The sequence below is a fragment of the Sinocyclocheilus anshuiensis genome, unplaced genomic scaffold (genome assembly GCF_001515605.1).
Source record: "Sinocyclocheilus anshuiensis isolate Anshui unplaced genomic scaffold, SAMN03320099.WGS_v1.1 scaffold3328, whole genome shotgun sequence".
NCBI lineage: Eukaryota > Metazoa > Chordata > Actinopteri > Cypriniformes > Cyprinidae > Sinocyclocheilus > Sinocyclocheilus anshuiensis.
In genome coordinates, this window is record NW_015552795.1 from 35,251 (window position 1) to 53,871 (window position 18,621).

Here is an 18,621-nt window from a genome sequence, read left to right on the forward strand (position 1 = left end):
GTTCTATTTATCAGTGACATGCAAGAAAACAACCAAATAAAGGATTTCGAGAGAAAAAAAAGCTATTCACTTCCTTCCTGTCACATGAGGCTGTCAAGTTCCTACTCCTACTTCCAGGAAGCATGGCGAAGGCAAACCCTCCCAAAGAAATGTAATTTTCATGTTACTAATTTTTTGTTGACATTTATATATCTACATAATCATGAAGGTCTCTAGAATCATCCAAACAAAACAAATCTTACAGGAGATCTAGTTTTTTTGTATACTTAATCAAAAGTCCAAGCGGCAACTATAGTTGACTTGTAAGTACATATCATGGGGAAATGGGGTATACTGTGTTAATAGGTTAATAAATCAAGGTTATTGGTCTTGTTTAGTGCTTTTTGCTTTCATAATATCCCACCTAAAACATAACTTAGCCCTTTAACGGACATCTCTACTGTACAGTAGATTTCCAGTTTTCAAGTGACAGCAGCAGTTTACAAACTTCAGTCAGACACACAAAAGGAAGATTGGAAAGATAAAGAGTTAAAGCATGGGATTAATTGCTGTAGATTATCCTTTTCTCCCTTTTATAGTATTATGCATTGTAAGGGGAAAAATATTGAGGCCCCTTCATCCAGTTTGGATGTGTTTCATTCTAATCGGTCAAGGACCCTAATTCATTGTATGATTAGTAGCTTATGATTCTATTATAATGTTAATATTCAGACAAGTAATGAGTTTACATTTACATTATTATATCAAATCACCTACTACAGTCAGCCATTGAATACTATGGGCCTAAAAAAATGCGTAATTTTCTATCAGGTATACCTTTTTTATTATACAGATGTAATATTTTCTTCATTCTATTTATTTTTATTTATTTATTTTCATTTAACTAACACACCTCTAAGAATGAAAATACCTGCATGTTCAATAATAAGTAAATAAATAAACAAACAAACAATCATGGGTGTAGCCTACACATGATAATTATTTAAATAATCATATATTTAAAAAAGAATATCATTAATTTCATGAATATCAAGGACTTTTGTCAGGGTTAATCCATTTGACCTAATCAGTATGTGCCTATTCATAAAATGTGATATTTTACATATTTACATCACAAAGTATAGTATGCAAATATGTTTATGTAAATGTATAAAACGACTTGTACCTTCACTGCAGTACTCCTTGTAGGTTACTTATACTAAAACTGCTTACGTAAGGGAAAGTTCACCCAAAAATGGAAATGATGTCATCATTTAGTCACCCTCGAGTTGCAAACCTATGAGATTCTTTCTTCTGTTGAGCACAAAAGAAGATATTTTGCAGAATGTTGGTAACCAAACAGTTAAATGCATAATTTTCTTTCAGGTATACCTTTTTTATTTTATAGATGTAATATTTTCGTCATTCTATTTATTTTTATTCATTTATTTTCATTTAACTTTTTGATACACAATACCCTGTTGGGGCAACTTAATGGTTGCACTTTGTTCTGCACTATGTTCCACCACTTTAAGACAAATGGATTTGTTGTGTTTTCATATTCAAGAGATTATAAGCAAGATTAAACTTTTTTGGAGTTTGCATCGAATGTTCTTCGACTTTTATGAATGATAAATTTGTTTTTGAATAAAGATTGATCTGTTGAAAGCAGTTATTTTGAGTTAGATTCCAAAAGCTCTCCTCTTATTCAAATTTGACATCAAAGTGGTGCATACAGCATATTTGCCCACCTGCAACTATAGTTGCCGCACATTCAAATACGATTTTCAAGAAAAAAGAAAAAAAACTGGGGAAAATAAATGCAGAACATGTTCACATAGGACACTATTAACATGACTATATGCATGAAACCATTCAGAAAAATTTGGGCACAAATGGGGGATTTTGACAAAAAAGATCTGCTTAATATATATATATATATATATACTGTATATATGAACCAGTTTAACACTATAGACCGAAAACTGAGATCATATTCCTATTTATCTTTTATAATAAATTATTTTAGTGAATAATCATCTTGTGAATTAATTGCACTAAATGTTTGTCCTTCAGTATTCTGTTGTGATAATATTCAGATTTTGAAGTGTTTAATGATGGTGGTCTGGTGGTTTTGTTTGTAAACTGATTAATATTTACAGAAGTCAAAATAAAAGCACGGATGAGTGAAATGTTATTTAAATCTTTAGATTAAAAACATAAAAGAAGCTGACACTTACGGTGACGTATTGCTGCCACACACATATTTTTTTTTCCACTCAATTATGTCGTAATATAATAAAATAATTAATCTAATAATTAGATTAATCCTAATAAACATGCCGCTACAATTAAAACCATTACATTAAAATACATTTAAAACAGTGTATTTCAATAATTTCAGCAGCGTGCAGATCCTCGTTTATGTCAGACTGTAACTACAGCAGCGCGGAGTCGCTTAGCTCGCTCACATAATGTACCATATAGCCTATCTATAATAACGGGAAACATGTCGTTTTTATGACAAAATATGTCGTTATTACGAGAAAAAAGATGTCGTTTTAACGAGAAAAGATGTCTAGCCTATCTATAATAACGGGAAAACATGTCGTTTTTATGACATAATATGTCGTTATTACGAGAAAAAATATGTCATTTTAACGAGAAAATATGTCGTTTGAATGCGAAAACATCTCATTATTACGAGAAAAGATGTCGTTTTAACGAGAAAACATCTCGTTATTACGAGAAAAGATGTAGTTTTAACGAGAAAACATCTCGTTATTGCGAGAAAAGATGTCGTTAAAATGACATAACATCTCATTATTACGACATAATTGAGTGGAAAAAATGATATGTGTGTGGCAGCAATGCGTCACCGTAGACACTATACTGTTTTTTATTTAATCTAAATCCAGTTAGCAAAAATAATAATAATATTGTGTCTTTATGTCTTTGACTAATTTTTGTCTTTTTGCATATGAAAAGGTCACAGGCCTCATCCTACATCAAAAGTGAGGAATTAATCAGGATTTATAAAAGCAAAACCTGATGTGAAAATGTGTATGCCAAGAAAAGACAATGTGTATAAACCTTTGTGCTCATTTATACTAGTAATTAAAATAATCCAACATCGTTTATAAAAATGTCAATTATATATTCTAAAAAGTGTTAATAGAAAAAAAGGATAAAAAATAAAGATAAACAGACAATTACAATATGTATTACTATTATTATATGCTTTGTGAAAAGTACATCACGGGTATTAAATAATTCCTGAATGTAAACACTTTTGGATTTTCTTGTTCATGGTGATGAGTGCTGTACTTCTTCTGAACCATAAAGGGATAGTTTGTGGCTGTTCTGCAGCTTTTGTTCACATCGTGCTTGAATTTGAAATGAACTGAGATTTATAAAGTGAGAAACATTTAGGAACATTTTGTGTGTGTAAGGATGGTTTGTAGGGACATTCCAGAAATAGTTGTATGTTGACATTTAGGATCATTCTACACGTCTTTATAAACGAGGCCCCAGAACTCATATTTTACAATCAGATGTCACTCAGTGAACCATTAAAAAAATGAAACAAGACTGTGAGTCAAACTATGAACCTCAATCACTGAAACATTTCCTAAGACCTCTATTGGTTCTTCTATGTTGCCAGTTTTACTGTAACAGGGGTTTCCAGTCTCGGTCCTGCGCCGGTGTCCTGCAGAGTTTAGCTCCAGCTTGCCTCAACACACCTGCTTGGAAGTGTCTAGTATGCCTTGTAAGACCTTGATTAGCTGATTCAGGTGTGTTTAATTAGGGTTGGAGCTGAATTCTGCAAGACAGCGGCCCTTCAGGACAGAATTTGGACACCCCTGTTGTAACATGAAGCTCCTCTGATGATGTTGAACATCAACTCCAGTCCTGGAAGGCCAGCACATTGTTTAGTTCCATCTCTAATCAAGTCCCAGAAAGAAGGGCGGGGCTCCAGCCCTCAGCATGCACTGCAGCTCGTATTATTGTCTTATAGTTTTGTATTTGGTGTCCCTTTAAGTTGTGTCATGCAGATACTGTGTGAAGTGTCTAGTGTCTCCATGATTGTGGTTTGTGTTCTGGAGGTCACGAATACCACATACCAGAAAGAATAATTAGTTGAGTGATGTCATCTTCTGGACATGTCATGTGGCTTTAATGCCAATACATTTACAGTGCATCAAAATACCAGAATCACTCACTGTCTGTTCGTGGAGAGAAACAGATTAATGTGGCCAGTTCATAGGTGTGGGTTACTAGAATCACACCCCCAGAAACACCTTGGGCATTTGAATGAATTCAGGATCTGGGTTTAACTTCTGAAGGGCTCTGCCCATTTACACTATCATTTATAGTTTATAGCAGGGGTGTAACGATACATTAATTAAATGATTCACCATATGATGTATCGATGCTTCTATATATTTTTAAGAGGCATCTTTATTTTTACTCTCTCCACATCTTTACACAATGCCCGTCTTCTGTTCTACGTGTTTCTGTTCCGCACATTTTGTTTGTTTACATTTATTTTTTAGAATTTGTTTTTTTTCTACAAAATGAAGTACCTTATTTTGTTGTGTCTCCTAATGGAAGCACTAGATTTACACATTTTAGATCGCACAGAAACTGGACAGCCTTTCTTGACTGTTGTCATGCACTGACCAATCAACTTTCATCAGACGACTGATCTCATACGTGACGACTTTTTCTCCATAATTCATTTTTCTGTTTTATTTAAAACAACAAAGGCTAGTATTAAAAAGGTAGTGTTATATATTTTGGTTGCATTTGAGTTGATAGAAATGTAACTTGTGTAAATTAGGCTCATAATATCAAAATATCGATATATCACTCACAGGCCGCTTAAATGTATTACATTTTATTATCTTATATATTGTAAATATTATTATGGTGAAATACTGATCTGATATCCAAATGCCATGTCAATAAATAAATAATTACAATTAATTTAAATCTCTTGAAACTTTGCTACTTTGAGTCATTGTGTTGTTTGTGATCCTCCCATCAGCAGCTGCAGTGTCTCTCAGCTGTATCAGTGCAGTCACTGTGACTCTGACTGACGGAGGTTTTTGTTCGACTCTTTATCACTGTGTGAACACATATTTACTGTTGATGTAGTGGTAACTCTGACAGTAATAATCTCCTGTATCTTCAGTCTGGACTCCACTGATGGTCAGAGAGAAATATCTTCCAGTATATGCTGTTCCACTGCCACTGAATCTAGATGGAGTTCCAGAATAAAGGCTATTTATGTCATGAATAAGAAGCTTAGGTGCTTCTCCAGGTTTTTGTTGATACCAGGCTAAATCATCATATGATAATGCTACATCCATATTACGCTCAATTGTAGCTTTTTGACCCTGCTGAACAGTTTTAACTTCAGGTTGAGTCAGAGTGACTCCTCTGCATTCTGAAGAAGAGAAAATAACAACAATTAGTGAATATCCGTTGTTGCAGGAAGTGTATTAAAAAGAATAAACATCCCACCTTGAATAAAAGCTGCAATGGTCCAGATGAGGATGATGATGTTGTTCATTGTTGTTGTTGTGTCTTGTGTGATGATGAAGATTGTGTTGTGTTCTGCTCTCAGTCATGAAGTGTTAAACTCACAGCACTATAAACACTCTCAGAGCACTGAAGCATGTGCTGACAATGCAAAGAAGTGGGCAGGATTTACAACAGCTTGTGCTGCTAACAAACTCATATACACTGATACAGAACTAATAATCTGACATTCTCACAATTATGCTTGTTCAGTAACAATTTTTGAATCATTGTGTGATAATTTAATGGTTTAAATGTTTAATCTTTAGAGGAACCTTAAGTCAATTGTGTGGATATTTCACTGGTTCTTATTATAGTGGTTTATACTGACACATATCAGCATTAATGCAGCATCATACAAGTCTCCGCCATCTTGGAGCATCCAATCACTTCAGTAGCTTCCAACAAAGATTAATGACTGCTGTATACTCAACAATATGAGACACTGTAATATTTATCATCTCTGTTTAATTTACAAACATACAGTATTAAGAAAATGAAAATGGCTGCCTGGGTATGTTTCCAAGATTTCTGCCAGTTGAATCAATTTCATTGTTTTTTTTATGACAAACAGACTAAAGAACACAATACAGAGGGTGCAAGCAGACAGATCTGCAAATAGATCTGAATACATATAACAAACACCAATACACGATCATGACATAGAGGTAGTGAAATATACAAGACACAAGAGTGAGACCAACAAACAGATTTACATGTCGATCTGTAGATGACAAACAATGATACATACATATTTAACATCTTTACCACAAGTCACTAAACATCTGTTTCATCCGGGGTTTTTTTTTTTTTTTATTCCATTTATTTCCATTTATTGAAACAGTGATTAATAGATATTTAGTTCTGTCCTTCCACTTAAATTCCTCTTTGTTAACACTTTTGGTAACACTTATAATAACTGTCATTAATAAATAATTAACACGCATCAATTAAAGCTTAACAGATCATTAGTTAATATACATTCACATAGCTCAAAATATGAGATTATATGCTTGTTAATGTATACTAATGTACTTAAACATTATCTAATGATTAACATATACTTATTTCATGTAAATAATAATGCTTACAAATGTCAGTAAACTTTCAATCCATGTGATCATGCACTTCTTAAAAAAATCTACAAATGATTTTAACAGATGTTATACAATGATTAAAAGCTTTTGTTAATGCACAACTCTTCTGCTGCTGTTGAGGTGTGATACAGCTAAGGTTAGGGACAGGTTTGGTGTATGGGTTGGTTTAAGGGTAGGTTAAGGGGTCAGAAGTGTGCAGTGGTCAATTTGATTATTATAAGGGAACACGGTTCATTCTGCTTTATTACATTGTTTAGATGAATGAACAAGTAATTTCTTTGAATTTGTTTCTCCTGTTGATCTACGATTCAAGGAATATCCTGTTTAATGATATACAGTAGTATACTAATATGTCTCGAGGCAATAAAAACACGGTTTGCCAATGTGTTTAATGTCTTTAGCAAGCATTTACATAAACTTAACTAACCACCCTTTACATACCTTTTCATTTGTAGATTTTTAAAAAGTGCATGTTCGTATGACTTGAAAGTTTAATGACATTTGTAAGTATAAACTGATCCGTTAAGTATTATGCAACTTTTGTTAATGATTTATTAATGACGCTTTTAATCATTGTAAACCATCTTTCAAAATCACTTGAAGATTTTTAAAAAGTGCATGATCATATGCATTGAAAGTGCAATGACATTTGCAAGCATATCAATTTACATCAAATAATGATCTGCTGATCATTAGTTAATATTTAATAAGTTCATTAACAACATGTCATCTCATGTTTCTAGCTAGGTGAATATAAAATAACTATGTTAACTATGTTATCATATAAAATATGATCTGTTAAGCATTATATAATGTTTGTTAATGTTTAATGTTAATGTTTGTCTGAAGCTGCAGGTTTTTCTGTGAATCATGATGATTGAGCTGCATGAACTGACTATCAGCTTGCCAGTGGTGCATCAACGGAGGCCCGACCACAGTGAACCTCTGCTGGTGTGATACCCAAAAAACACCGGCAGTCTGACAGCATTATTAGCTTTGTCAGCTCACTGATGGTATGTAGACGGAGGTCCACCTGTGTCACGATGCTGACTTTGTGCCGCCCAAAAAAAACACTGGCAGACCAACAGGTCATTGTTAGCTGGGATGGTTATAAAATAATTACATTGTTTTCAAGCAATAACAAACATTTTGATTGTACTATATATGAGAGAGTTTCGTTCTTTTTGAGGAAAAAAAAAGTCAAAAGTGTTGTCAGCAGCTGAGGCTCTCAGTGTGTTGAAGTGCTGTTTCTCTCTCTCTGCTGGAGTTTGTGTTCACTCGAGTGGAATAGAGGTTTTTGTACGAGCCTTTCATTAGATTGTATCACTGTGGTGGACTTTCGGTGGAGGAACTAAACTTGGAGGAACTAAACTGGTGCTCGGTAAGTCTGTCTTTTTAATATCCCATTGAAAACCTACAATTTAGATTGTATAAAAAGTAAAAAAACAAATGTAATAAATATAATTTACAATAGTTTAGATTGTTTAATGTTTAAAAATACATTTAGATATTCAGAAGAACTGAATTATTATTAATACTAGTTTAGGGACCAATTCTCACTATTAACCAGTTGCTTATTAGCATGCATATTACTAGCATACTGTCTGTTCTTTAGTACTTATAAAGCAATTATTAATACCTTATTCTGCATCAGTATATTTTTGATCCCTTAACCTAACACCATACATACACTTAACAACTACCTTACTAACTATTAATAAGCAGCAAATTAGGAGTTTATTGAGGGGAAATTTTGTAGTTAATTCTAATAGTTAATTGTGAATTAACTATTAATATTTAATTGTGAGAAATATAAGTGTGACCAAATTATTTACTTTGAAGAAAAATTGCTGTCTAAACACTTTTTCATAATGCATCTCATAATTTTTCATTATGTGTGAGTTTTATCTGTTTTTTTTTTTTGCTCGTGTTTTTCTTGTAATCCAGTGAGTACTACAAGCACATTTTATACAAAATATGTGTACATTTTTACACTTAGTAAATTTAATTGTTTTCTAATTCCAAACAGTGCTATTCTGTGTAGTCACACAATTTCTGTTTGAAACTGAAAAGTGTAATACGTAAATAAATAAAGTTAACACATTATTAGGATATTACATTTTAAGTTACATTAAGTAAATACATTATTTAAGGCTAATCAGTGATATAATATAACAGCTAACATAAAATTGTAAGAACATCATATTGGGTATAAAAACTACTGAAACTGAAGCAGTAAATGACTTGGTACAGTATGTTTAAGTCATGAAAGTCATGTTGAAATGATGTGAGTGATGCAGGGCAGAAGAGTGCTGGAGCTGCAGTGTGTTTTCTTTGTGTTTGTGAATGTGTTGTGTTTGTCTCCTGCAGCTGGTCCCACAGTGAAGCCCTCAGTGTCTCTGCTGCCGCCCTCTTCTCTGCAGATCTCTGGAGACTCAGCCGCACTGCTCTGCCTGCTCAGCTCTTACTCTCCACAGGGGGCGCTGGTGAGCTGGACACTGGACGGCTCAGAGGTCACCGAGGGGGTTGTGACCAGCGCAGAGAGCGAGCAGGACGGCCGCTACAGCCGCAGTAGCGTCCTGACCCTCAGCAAAGCACGCTGGGAAGAGGGAGAGCTGTACGTCTGCAGAGTAACACATGATGGAGCTCCTCATGAGGCCTCGTTCCACAAGAGTCGCTGTTAGTCGCTCGCAGTGCTGATGTTTCTCCAGTGAGCGCTGCTCTCTCCTGAAGATGAGCGTATCTGAGTGTCCTGTGTCAGGCAGGATTCACATGAGTCTAGTGCTGCAGCTGTAGTCATTTACAACTCAATACTGAAAGAGAGCTCTAGTGTCAAAGCACTGGCTGATCTTTCAATCTGCTGTGTTTGCTGCAACATTCAATAAAGCTTCTCAACAAACTCCATTTGTGTCTGACAACATCATTCAACTAACAGATGAAGATGCATGTAGTGTTTATTCAGGTGCTTTTCAGAAGCTCGATCAGTAGCAGTAAATCTAGTCAAATAAAGCTCTTGGGGTTTGAACATGGTCTCTGGAGACAGAGCTGCTCTATTCTGAGAGGATCAGAATCACTCCACCCTGACAATGTAAATGGGATTTTCAGCCCACACTCCCAGAGTCACTGTTTGATTGGTTACATGATCTGGACTGAAACAGACCAGTTTCACTTCTGCTGTAGTCAAGCAGCACACAGACAAACTCACCATTACATTTATTAGCAGCTTAGAAAATATATATGAAAATGTCATCAAACTCTAATCAATAACATAAACACAAGCTTTTGTGTCAGATTGTTATGTTGAAACACTAAATATAATGGTAAATAGTGAAATTACTTGGGGAAATTTACCCAAGTGACAAGTCAGACAGTCAACATGCCATAAACATTAATATTAACACCAAGAAAACATGTTTAATGGACTCTTTGCAGATGGAAAAAAAAGTGTTTTTTTTCGTCTGTTTTTTCATATAATAAAGTTAACTTTCGGCTGCATGTCATGTTATTTATTACTTATCAGAGCAAAGAGATGTTGAAACCTGAGATTCACACAGTCCATTCAGCATGCTTCTGTTTTTCAAATGAAACCAAATAATCCACACATAAGATGAAGTCAAGATGCACAAGTACACTGCGTGAAAGCCATTTGCATTTAATATATACTGCAGATGTTCATTTTAACTGTAGACAGAGACAGACATACTCACAAGTCTTTCATCACGAGTCCGAGTCGAGTCTGGAGTCGATTCAGAAGTCTATTAAAATGTGACTCGAGTGCCCATCTCTGGATATAGATTTACAGAGGAAATATTCTGGAAATAACCAGAGGAAATATCCAGCTCAGTTTTACAGACATTGAAGTATACAGTACTTCTATGTAAAACTCCAAGGAATCACCTAAATTGGATCTAGTGTTAGTGAAAACTAACCAAACACATGCTTTATTACTTACAGTCTTATTATTTAATGAAACTCCATTAAACAGCCACCCTGGATACTGTTATTCGAATTACATAGGAGAGGTTTTTATGGATCTTTTGGTAACACTTTAGTACTTTTTTGGTAACACTTTAGTGAACACTTATTCACTATTAACTACGAATTTTCCCTCAATAAATTCCTAATTGCTGCTTATTAATAGTTAGTATGGTAGCTGTTAAGTTTAGGTATTCGGTAGGATTAGGGATGTAGAATAAGGTCATGTATAATAAGGCATTAATAGGTGCTTAATTGCTACTAATAAATGGCTAATATTCTAGTAATATGCATGCTAATAAGCAACTAGTTAAGAGACCCTAAAATAAAGTGTTACCATCTTTCTGTACGGGACTTCAGAGCTTGATGGAAAAATGTTGGCATGGAAACAAGGTTTCTCAGCACAGTAATTTGATTGGCTGAATGTCAGTAATGTATGTGTTGTAAGGTCAATTCTGTAAGAATGTAAATCTTTCTGTGGGCCAAATTGAAAGCATCACGTCCAGACAGCAGAAGTGACTGAATTCAGTCTGTTCAGTTTGTTTGACAGGGATCATATATTACACCTAAAACATGATGATCATATTAAAACACTGACTCATTCTCCTCAGAAATACATGATTGATGTTTATTGTAATGATACTGAGTTATTAGTGTTTGTTCACTGATCAGTGTTGTGTGTGATTGTGTTTATCAGCAGCTGCAGGATCTCTCAGCTGTATCAGTGCAGTCACTGTGACTCTGACTGACGGAGGTTTTTGTACGACTCTTTATCACTGTGTGACTGTTGGACCACTATTATACATCTGACAGTAATAATCTCCTGTATCTTCAGTCTGAACTCCACTGATGGTCAGAGTGAAATCAGTGTGAGATCCACTGCCACTGAATCTAGATGGAGTTCCAGTGTTACGGCTTGTTGCTCGATATATGAGGAGTTTAGGAGCTTCTCCAGGTTTCTGTAAATACCAGGATAAACGATCACCCCAGTATGCACTACTGCTGGTTTTACATTTTATTCTGACATTTTGTCCTTCAGCTGCTGTTATTGATGGACTCTCTGAGTTAAAGTGTACTGGCCTCTACACTCTGAAAGAACATAGTGAAGATAATGAACTACCTGTGTTTCACACGTCAAAGACTTAATAAACTGTACAAATTTTATCACACAAACCTTGAGCAAACAGTATGAGAGTCCAGATGAAGATGATGATGTTGTTCATTGTTGTTGTTTTGTCTTGTGTGATGATGAAGATTGTGTTCTGTTCTGCTCTCAGTCATGAAGTGTTAAACTCACAGCACTATAAACACTCTCAGAGCACTGAAGCATGTGATGACAATGCAAAGTAACTCTTTATTTAAATAATTTAGCTAAAGCCTGTACCTCACAACACTGGTCAGCAGCAAATATGCTGAACATTAAACATGGATTTACTGGACTGATACATTTATACAGTTTGAAAGATAATAATTAAGCGGTTACAAAATTAGAAAACTAAACTTTTCCTTTAAATGCCTATTAAATATATATATTTTTTATTTTGAAAAATGCCCATTTCCTTTCCAAATGCTCCTTACTCTAACACCACCACCACTACTATCACAACTCAGCCCATTTCTTTGGTAATATGAACACCAGCCCCCACTGCAGTGTATTCTCCCACTCCTGTGAATCATCCTTCACTCATCTGTCATCACTCTGTTCCCCTCGAGACTTCAGTAACCTACAATGGTGCGACAGAGGAATGCAGCGGTTTTCTTCTCCAATGTTCAGCATGGATGTGCAGCCAAATTCAATCCCCACAGAATATAAAAAAAATTGCTCTGTCTGACTAGAGCTCTTCAGTTACATGATGTGTCAGTCTCCGATTTCAAAGAAGTATTTTCTCATCCTGCTTAAGACTCCAATGCAGGAGAACAGCTTCATCACCTCCAGCAGGGGAAGCATTCCGTTTCAGAGTATTCTATCCCAGAGGAAAAATCGGTAACACTTTCTATGAAGCCCGTATTTATAATACATTATAAGGGTATTCTTAAGGCATTATAATGAATGCATAATGCATTATAAAAAAACTTATAATATGTTATATCAACTCATGAATAATCATAACAACAGTTATAGTACATCATAATACTTACGTATTTGTGGTTATAAGTTTAAGAGTATGATTATTTATAACACACAATGAACACCATTGGATATATTGTTTTGAATTTATTGCACCAGTGTGTAATACTATATTGTAGTGTGTGTGTTTTTGAAAGCTTGTATGATGTCTGAGGGAGAAGTTTGGTTTTTCAGCAAAAGTGAATGTTTTTGAGTGTAGAGCTTGATTTTGACCTGAAAATAGGATGTTTGGGGAATTGGGTGAGACGTTATGGATTTGTGTTTACTGTTTTGAGAATACGAGGCATAGTTTCAAGAAATGCGTTTAAGCAATCGAGAACAACTGTAAATATGACATTTGCCTGAATACACTTCTAATTTGCTGTTTATTAATAGTTATGGGATAAAGGGATCTAAAATATGGTCATGCAGAAAAAGGCATTAATTTGTGCTTTATGAGTACCAATGAACAGTCAATATGCTAGTATCATGCATGCTAATGTATAGTGAGAAATGGTCCTTAAAAGTGTTACAGTATTTGATTTTAAAATATGATAAATGTTAATTCAGTTTTTAACTGCAATGCTGTGGACAGTGGATGATTTTTTGGGATGTGAGAAAAGGCTTGATCCTGTTTTGTTCAGCCATCATAGTGATTAACTTAACCAGTACAGATTTAATTCATTATTAGATAGAGTTCTGCATTGTAATATAGTGATCTACAAACAAGAGTGATTGAGGTTCATCCATCAGCAGCTGCAGGATCTCTCAGCTGTATCAGTGCAGTCACTGTGACTCTGACTGACGGAGGTTTTTGTACGACTCTTTATCACTGTGTGAACACCCAGCTATTACTGATATAGTGTTCACTCTGACAGTAATAATCTCCTGTATCTTCAATCTGGACTCCACTGATGGTCAGAGTGAAATCAGTGTAAGATCCACAGCCACTGAATCTAGATGGAGTTCCAGTGTTACGATTTGATATCTGATATATGAGGAGTTTAGGAGCTTCTCCAGGTTTCTGCTGATACCAGGCTAAGTAGCTGCTGTATATTCCTACACTTATAGTTTATTGAACTGTTGTAAAACAAATCAATATCACATTTGTAATCATGGTAATTTTTGGAGAAAAACGGCACTCTTCGTGTGGAATTAATTAACTACATGAAGTGGTAAAAATATATACATTTTCTGCATCCATGTCTTGAATTTGTGATCATTCTAAATGCATTTTATTAGACTAAATCATGCAGTGAAAGAATGCACTGTAAATGCACACACTCACTAGTCTAGACTTCATGTAATGTACGCGTGCACTCTGTAGGGCTCTTTTGAATGTTTTTTGCAAAATACTCGATAATGTCAAATCGCACAATATAGAAATCAGACAGACACTCTCTACAATGAATGTTTGATTATTTTACTGGGTTGATAAAAAACCTAATAATATTAAAGATCTCTCTAAGGCTCTTTGGGTTTAAGAAAAACGCATTATAAATACAATGTATTATGATTATTATTATTTTTTATTATCTGCTCTCAACAGCATATACCTGTAGATTCATACATGCGAACCAGTTTGAAACGAGAATGAAAACTGAGATGATATTCCCATTTATCTTTTATAATAAATTATTTTGTATGCAATGTCATCTTGTAAATGTATTACACTCTTGATGTTTGGCTGTCAATCCTTCAATATTCTGTTGTGGTTTTGAGAGTTAAATGTTTAGATTTGGTGATCTGTTTTTTTTTTCTTTTGTTTTTTTTGTGGGAGATTTTTTAGATTTACCTTAAACTGATTTATATTTACAGAAGTCAAAATAGAAGCACAGATGGGTGAAATGTTATTTAAATATATAGATAAAAATTAAAATTGTATTTAATCAAAATGCAGTTAGCAAATAAAATAATATTTTCTTTATGTCTTTGACTCATTTTTGTCTTTTTGAATTTGAAAAGGTCACAGGCCTCATTTCTAAAATGCACGTACGATCGGATCCTACTTCAAAAGTGAGAACAAATTGGGATTTACAAAGGTAAAAAAAAAAAGTGAAATGATGTGAAAATGTCCTTAGGTGTACAAAAGAGAATTCGTACAAACTTTTTCCATGCATATATAATCAAAATAATACAACATTGTTTATAAAAATGTAAAGAGTAAAAAATAGATAATCACAATATTCATCAACATATGCTTTGTGAAAAGTACGTCACTGGAATTAAAGATCTCCTGAATATAAACATGTTTGGATTTTCTTGTTCAAGTGAGAAGAAATTGGGATTTACAAAGGCAAAAATAAATAAATAAATAAAGATGTGAAATTATATGAAAATGTCCTTATGTGCACAGATGATAAAAAAAAAGATTGTACAAACTTTTGTGTGCATATATAATTTATAAAAATGTAAAGAGTAAAGGTAAAAATAGACAATCACAATATGCATTAATATAACTGAAATTAAAGATTTCATGAATATAAATACGTCTGGATTTCCTTGTTGATGAGTGCTGTACTTCTTCTGAATCATAAAGGGATATTTGTGTCCGTTCTGTAGGTTGATGCTTTTGTTCACATTGTGCTTGAATTTAAAATTAACTGAAATGTATAAAAATCTATGCATTTAGGAAAAACATTTTGTGCGTAAGGATAGTTTTATAAATTGTTTGTAGGGACATTTCAGAAATTCTATGCACATAAATGAGGCCCCAGAAAAAAAAGCTCATATTTCATAGTCAAATGTCACTGAATGAACCATGAAAACACCTGCAGATGAAGGAAATTATGAACCTCAAACATTTCCTAAGATCACTGTTGGTTCTCTGTTTGTTGACTCGGTGTAGTTTTACTGTATCATCAAGCTGCTGTGAGGACGCTGAACATCTGCTGATGGAGCTGCTCTATTCTGAGAGGAACAGAATCACTCAAATATGAGTTTGACTCTTTAACTCTTTATTCTCTGAAATGAGTCAGTTGAGTTGGACTAATGGAGAGATGAGGTTTGTTCATATTCATCAGTTCACACTGAGACTCTCAGCAGTTATACTGGCCTTCTGAATGTTTGAATCAACTGTTGACTCTGTGATGAGACACAGTGAATGATTCATTCTGATGTGTGTCCTTCAGTGTCTCTGTCACTCACAGCTGTTACTGAATCACTCTGACTGCTGTTTCTCTGTCCAAGAATCTGCAGATTCAGTGGATTATTTATAATAAATGATGAACTACATTCATCTACAATGAAGCTGTGTTTGAAAAACAAATCAGAAAGTCTAACAAATCAGTATGACAAGAGTTCTATATTAAAAAAATATCTTAATTGTGTTACAAATGTAAAAAATCTGTTATATTATATTAATCATAAATCTTTTTTGTCATCCTCTCATCAGCAGCTGCAGTATCTCTCAGCTGTATCAGTGCAGTCACTGTGACTCTGACTAACGGAGGTTTTTGTATGACACTGTGTGAACACAGCTTTACTGTTTGGGTAGTGAAAACTCAGACAGTAATAGTCTCCTGTATCTTCAGTCTGGACTCCACTGATGGTCAGAGAGAAATCACTGCCAGATCCATTGCCACTGAATCTAGATGGAGTTCCTGACTGGAGACTGTTAACTCTATAAATCAAGAGTTTAGGAGCTTCTCCAGGTTTCTGTAAGTACCAGGACAGACATGGTGGGCTGCAATCTGTTAAAGGAGTGCTGCAGGTGCATCTCATCACAACAGTCTTTCCTGCTTCAGTTGTTTGAACTGCAGGAGTTTGAGTAACTGTGATCTGTCCACTGGAGCCTGAAAGAGAAATGTATAGGATTCATATATGTACATCAAGGCAAAAACATACATTTGGATCCATATCATAATATACAGTATATGTTAGGTAACTTTATTAATTATACTGCTTCATCCAAACTCTCATGTACCTTGTATAGAGCACAGCAATGTCCAGATGAAGAAGATGATGTTGTTCATTGTTGTTGTTTTGTCTTGTGTGATGATGAAGATTGTGTTCTGTTCTGCTCTCAGTCATGAAGTGTTAAACTCACAGCACTATAAACACTCTCAGAGCACTGAAGCATGTGCTGACAATGCAAAGAAGTGGGCAGGATTCACAACAACTTGAGCTGCTTACATGTATCTCTGCTTTGCTGCTATCTCATGTACACTGCATAATGGAAGACGCACCCTGTGCGAACAGCCAGTGTGCATTTACTGCTGCATTGTAGCATAAAGAGATGAGTTTAGTATGTGCAAAATAATGATGCATTACCCAATTTATCATTAGAGGAAACCAACAGAATAGTTCAATACCAAATTTATTTTGTGGCTTTTTTTTCATCAGTGTATAAAAATCATCAAAATAATTTCATATGAGTTTAGATTGAAGCTGCATTTTTTCCCTGCATCATAATGACTGAACTGTGTATGAAGTATAATTATAAAAAAATGCCATGATAAAAGAGGTAAAAGGTCACCTCAGATCAGCTGCAAGGCCAGAAATCTCCAAGTGGATGAACCTTGCTGAAATAGAGTGGATCTCTATTCTGTGTCTCATTTTAAAGCTGTTTTTTTTTTTTAATGTAACTGTTTCGAAAATGCAGTACTGTCAGAACAAAACAATTGACTTAAAAGAATAGGACTTAAGTCACATATAGGACTGTTTAGGACAAAGAGGGCAAAGAAATTCATTTAGAATAAATTGACTCACGATTACTCATCGCCACATATGAGACAGAGAGCCAATAGAATGTCTGTTTTGTTATCCTTTATTATTTGCATAATTTCCTATCTCAGACACTCTCTACAATGAATGTTTGATTATTTTACTGGGTTGATAAAAAACCTAATAATATTAAAGATCACTGGCTCTTTGGGTTTAAGAAAAGCGCATTATAAATACAACGTATTATGATTATTCTTTTTTTTATTATCTGCTCTCAACAGCATATACCTGTAGATTCATACATGCGAACCAGTTTGAAACGAGAATGAAAACTGAGATGATATTCCCATTTATCTTTTATAATAAATTATTTTGTATGCAATGTCATCTTGTAAATGTATTACACTCTTGATGTTTGGCTGTCAATCCTTCAATATTCTGTTGTGGTTTTGAGAGTTAAATGTTTAGATTTGGTGATCTGTTTTTTTTTTCTTTTGTTTTTTTTGTGGGAGATTTTTTAGATTTACCTTAAACTGATTTATATTTACAGAAGTCAAAATAGAAGCACAGATGGGTGAAATGTTATTTAAATATATAGATAAAAAAATTTAAATTGTATTTAATCAAAATGTAGTTAGCAAATAAAATAAAATTTTTGTCTTTTTGAATTTGAAAAGGTCACAGGCCTCATTTCTAAAATGCACGTACGATCGGATCCTACTTCAAAAGTGAGAACAAATTGGGATTTACAAAGGCAAAAAAAAAAAAGTGAAATGATGTGAAAATGTCCTTAGGTGTACAAAAGAGAATTCGTACAAACTTTTTCCATGCATATATAATCAAAATAATACAACATTGTTTATAAAAATGTAAAGAGTAAAAAATAGATAATCACAATATTCATCAACATATGCTTTGTGAAAAGTATGTCACTGGAATTAAAGATCTCCTGAATATAAACATGTTTGGATTTTCTTGTTCATGGTGATGAGTGATGTACTTCTTCTGAATCATAAAGGGATATTTGTGGCTGTTCTGTAGGTTGATGCTTTTGTTCACATTGTGCTTGAATTTAAAATGAGCTGAGATTTATAAATAGTAATGCATTTAGGAACATTTTTTGTGTGTATGGATAGTTTTATAAATTGTTTGTAGGGACATTTCAGAAATTCTACGCAAGTCTTTATAAATGAGGTCCCAGACTTAAAGCTA

The 18,621-nt window shown here is 34.1% G+C and overlaps 2 gene segments (V, D, J or C); one reads left to right on the top strand and one right to left on the bottom strand.

Annotated features, from left to right (window-relative positions):
* The window catches only part of LOC107667938 (Ig kappa chain V-IV region JI-like), a 33,202-nt gene extending 23,641 nt beyond the window's left edge, over positions 1–9,561 (top strand). The window contains 2 exon segments of the V gene segment in view: positions 2,166–2,172; positions 9,033–9,561. Of these exon segments, the coding sequence occupies positions 2,166–2,172; positions 9,033–9,346 (321 nt within the window).
* A 6,573-nt stretch (positions 9,562–16,134) lies between these two features.
* LOC107667934 (Ig kappa chain V region 3547-like) lies at positions 16,135–17,464 on the bottom strand. The segment is given in 3 exon segments: positions 16,135–16,538; positions 16,670–16,765; positions 17,455–17,464. Coding segments are annotated over 3 exon segments (510 nt in total).
* Positions 17,465–18,621: the final 1,157 nt, after the last annotated feature.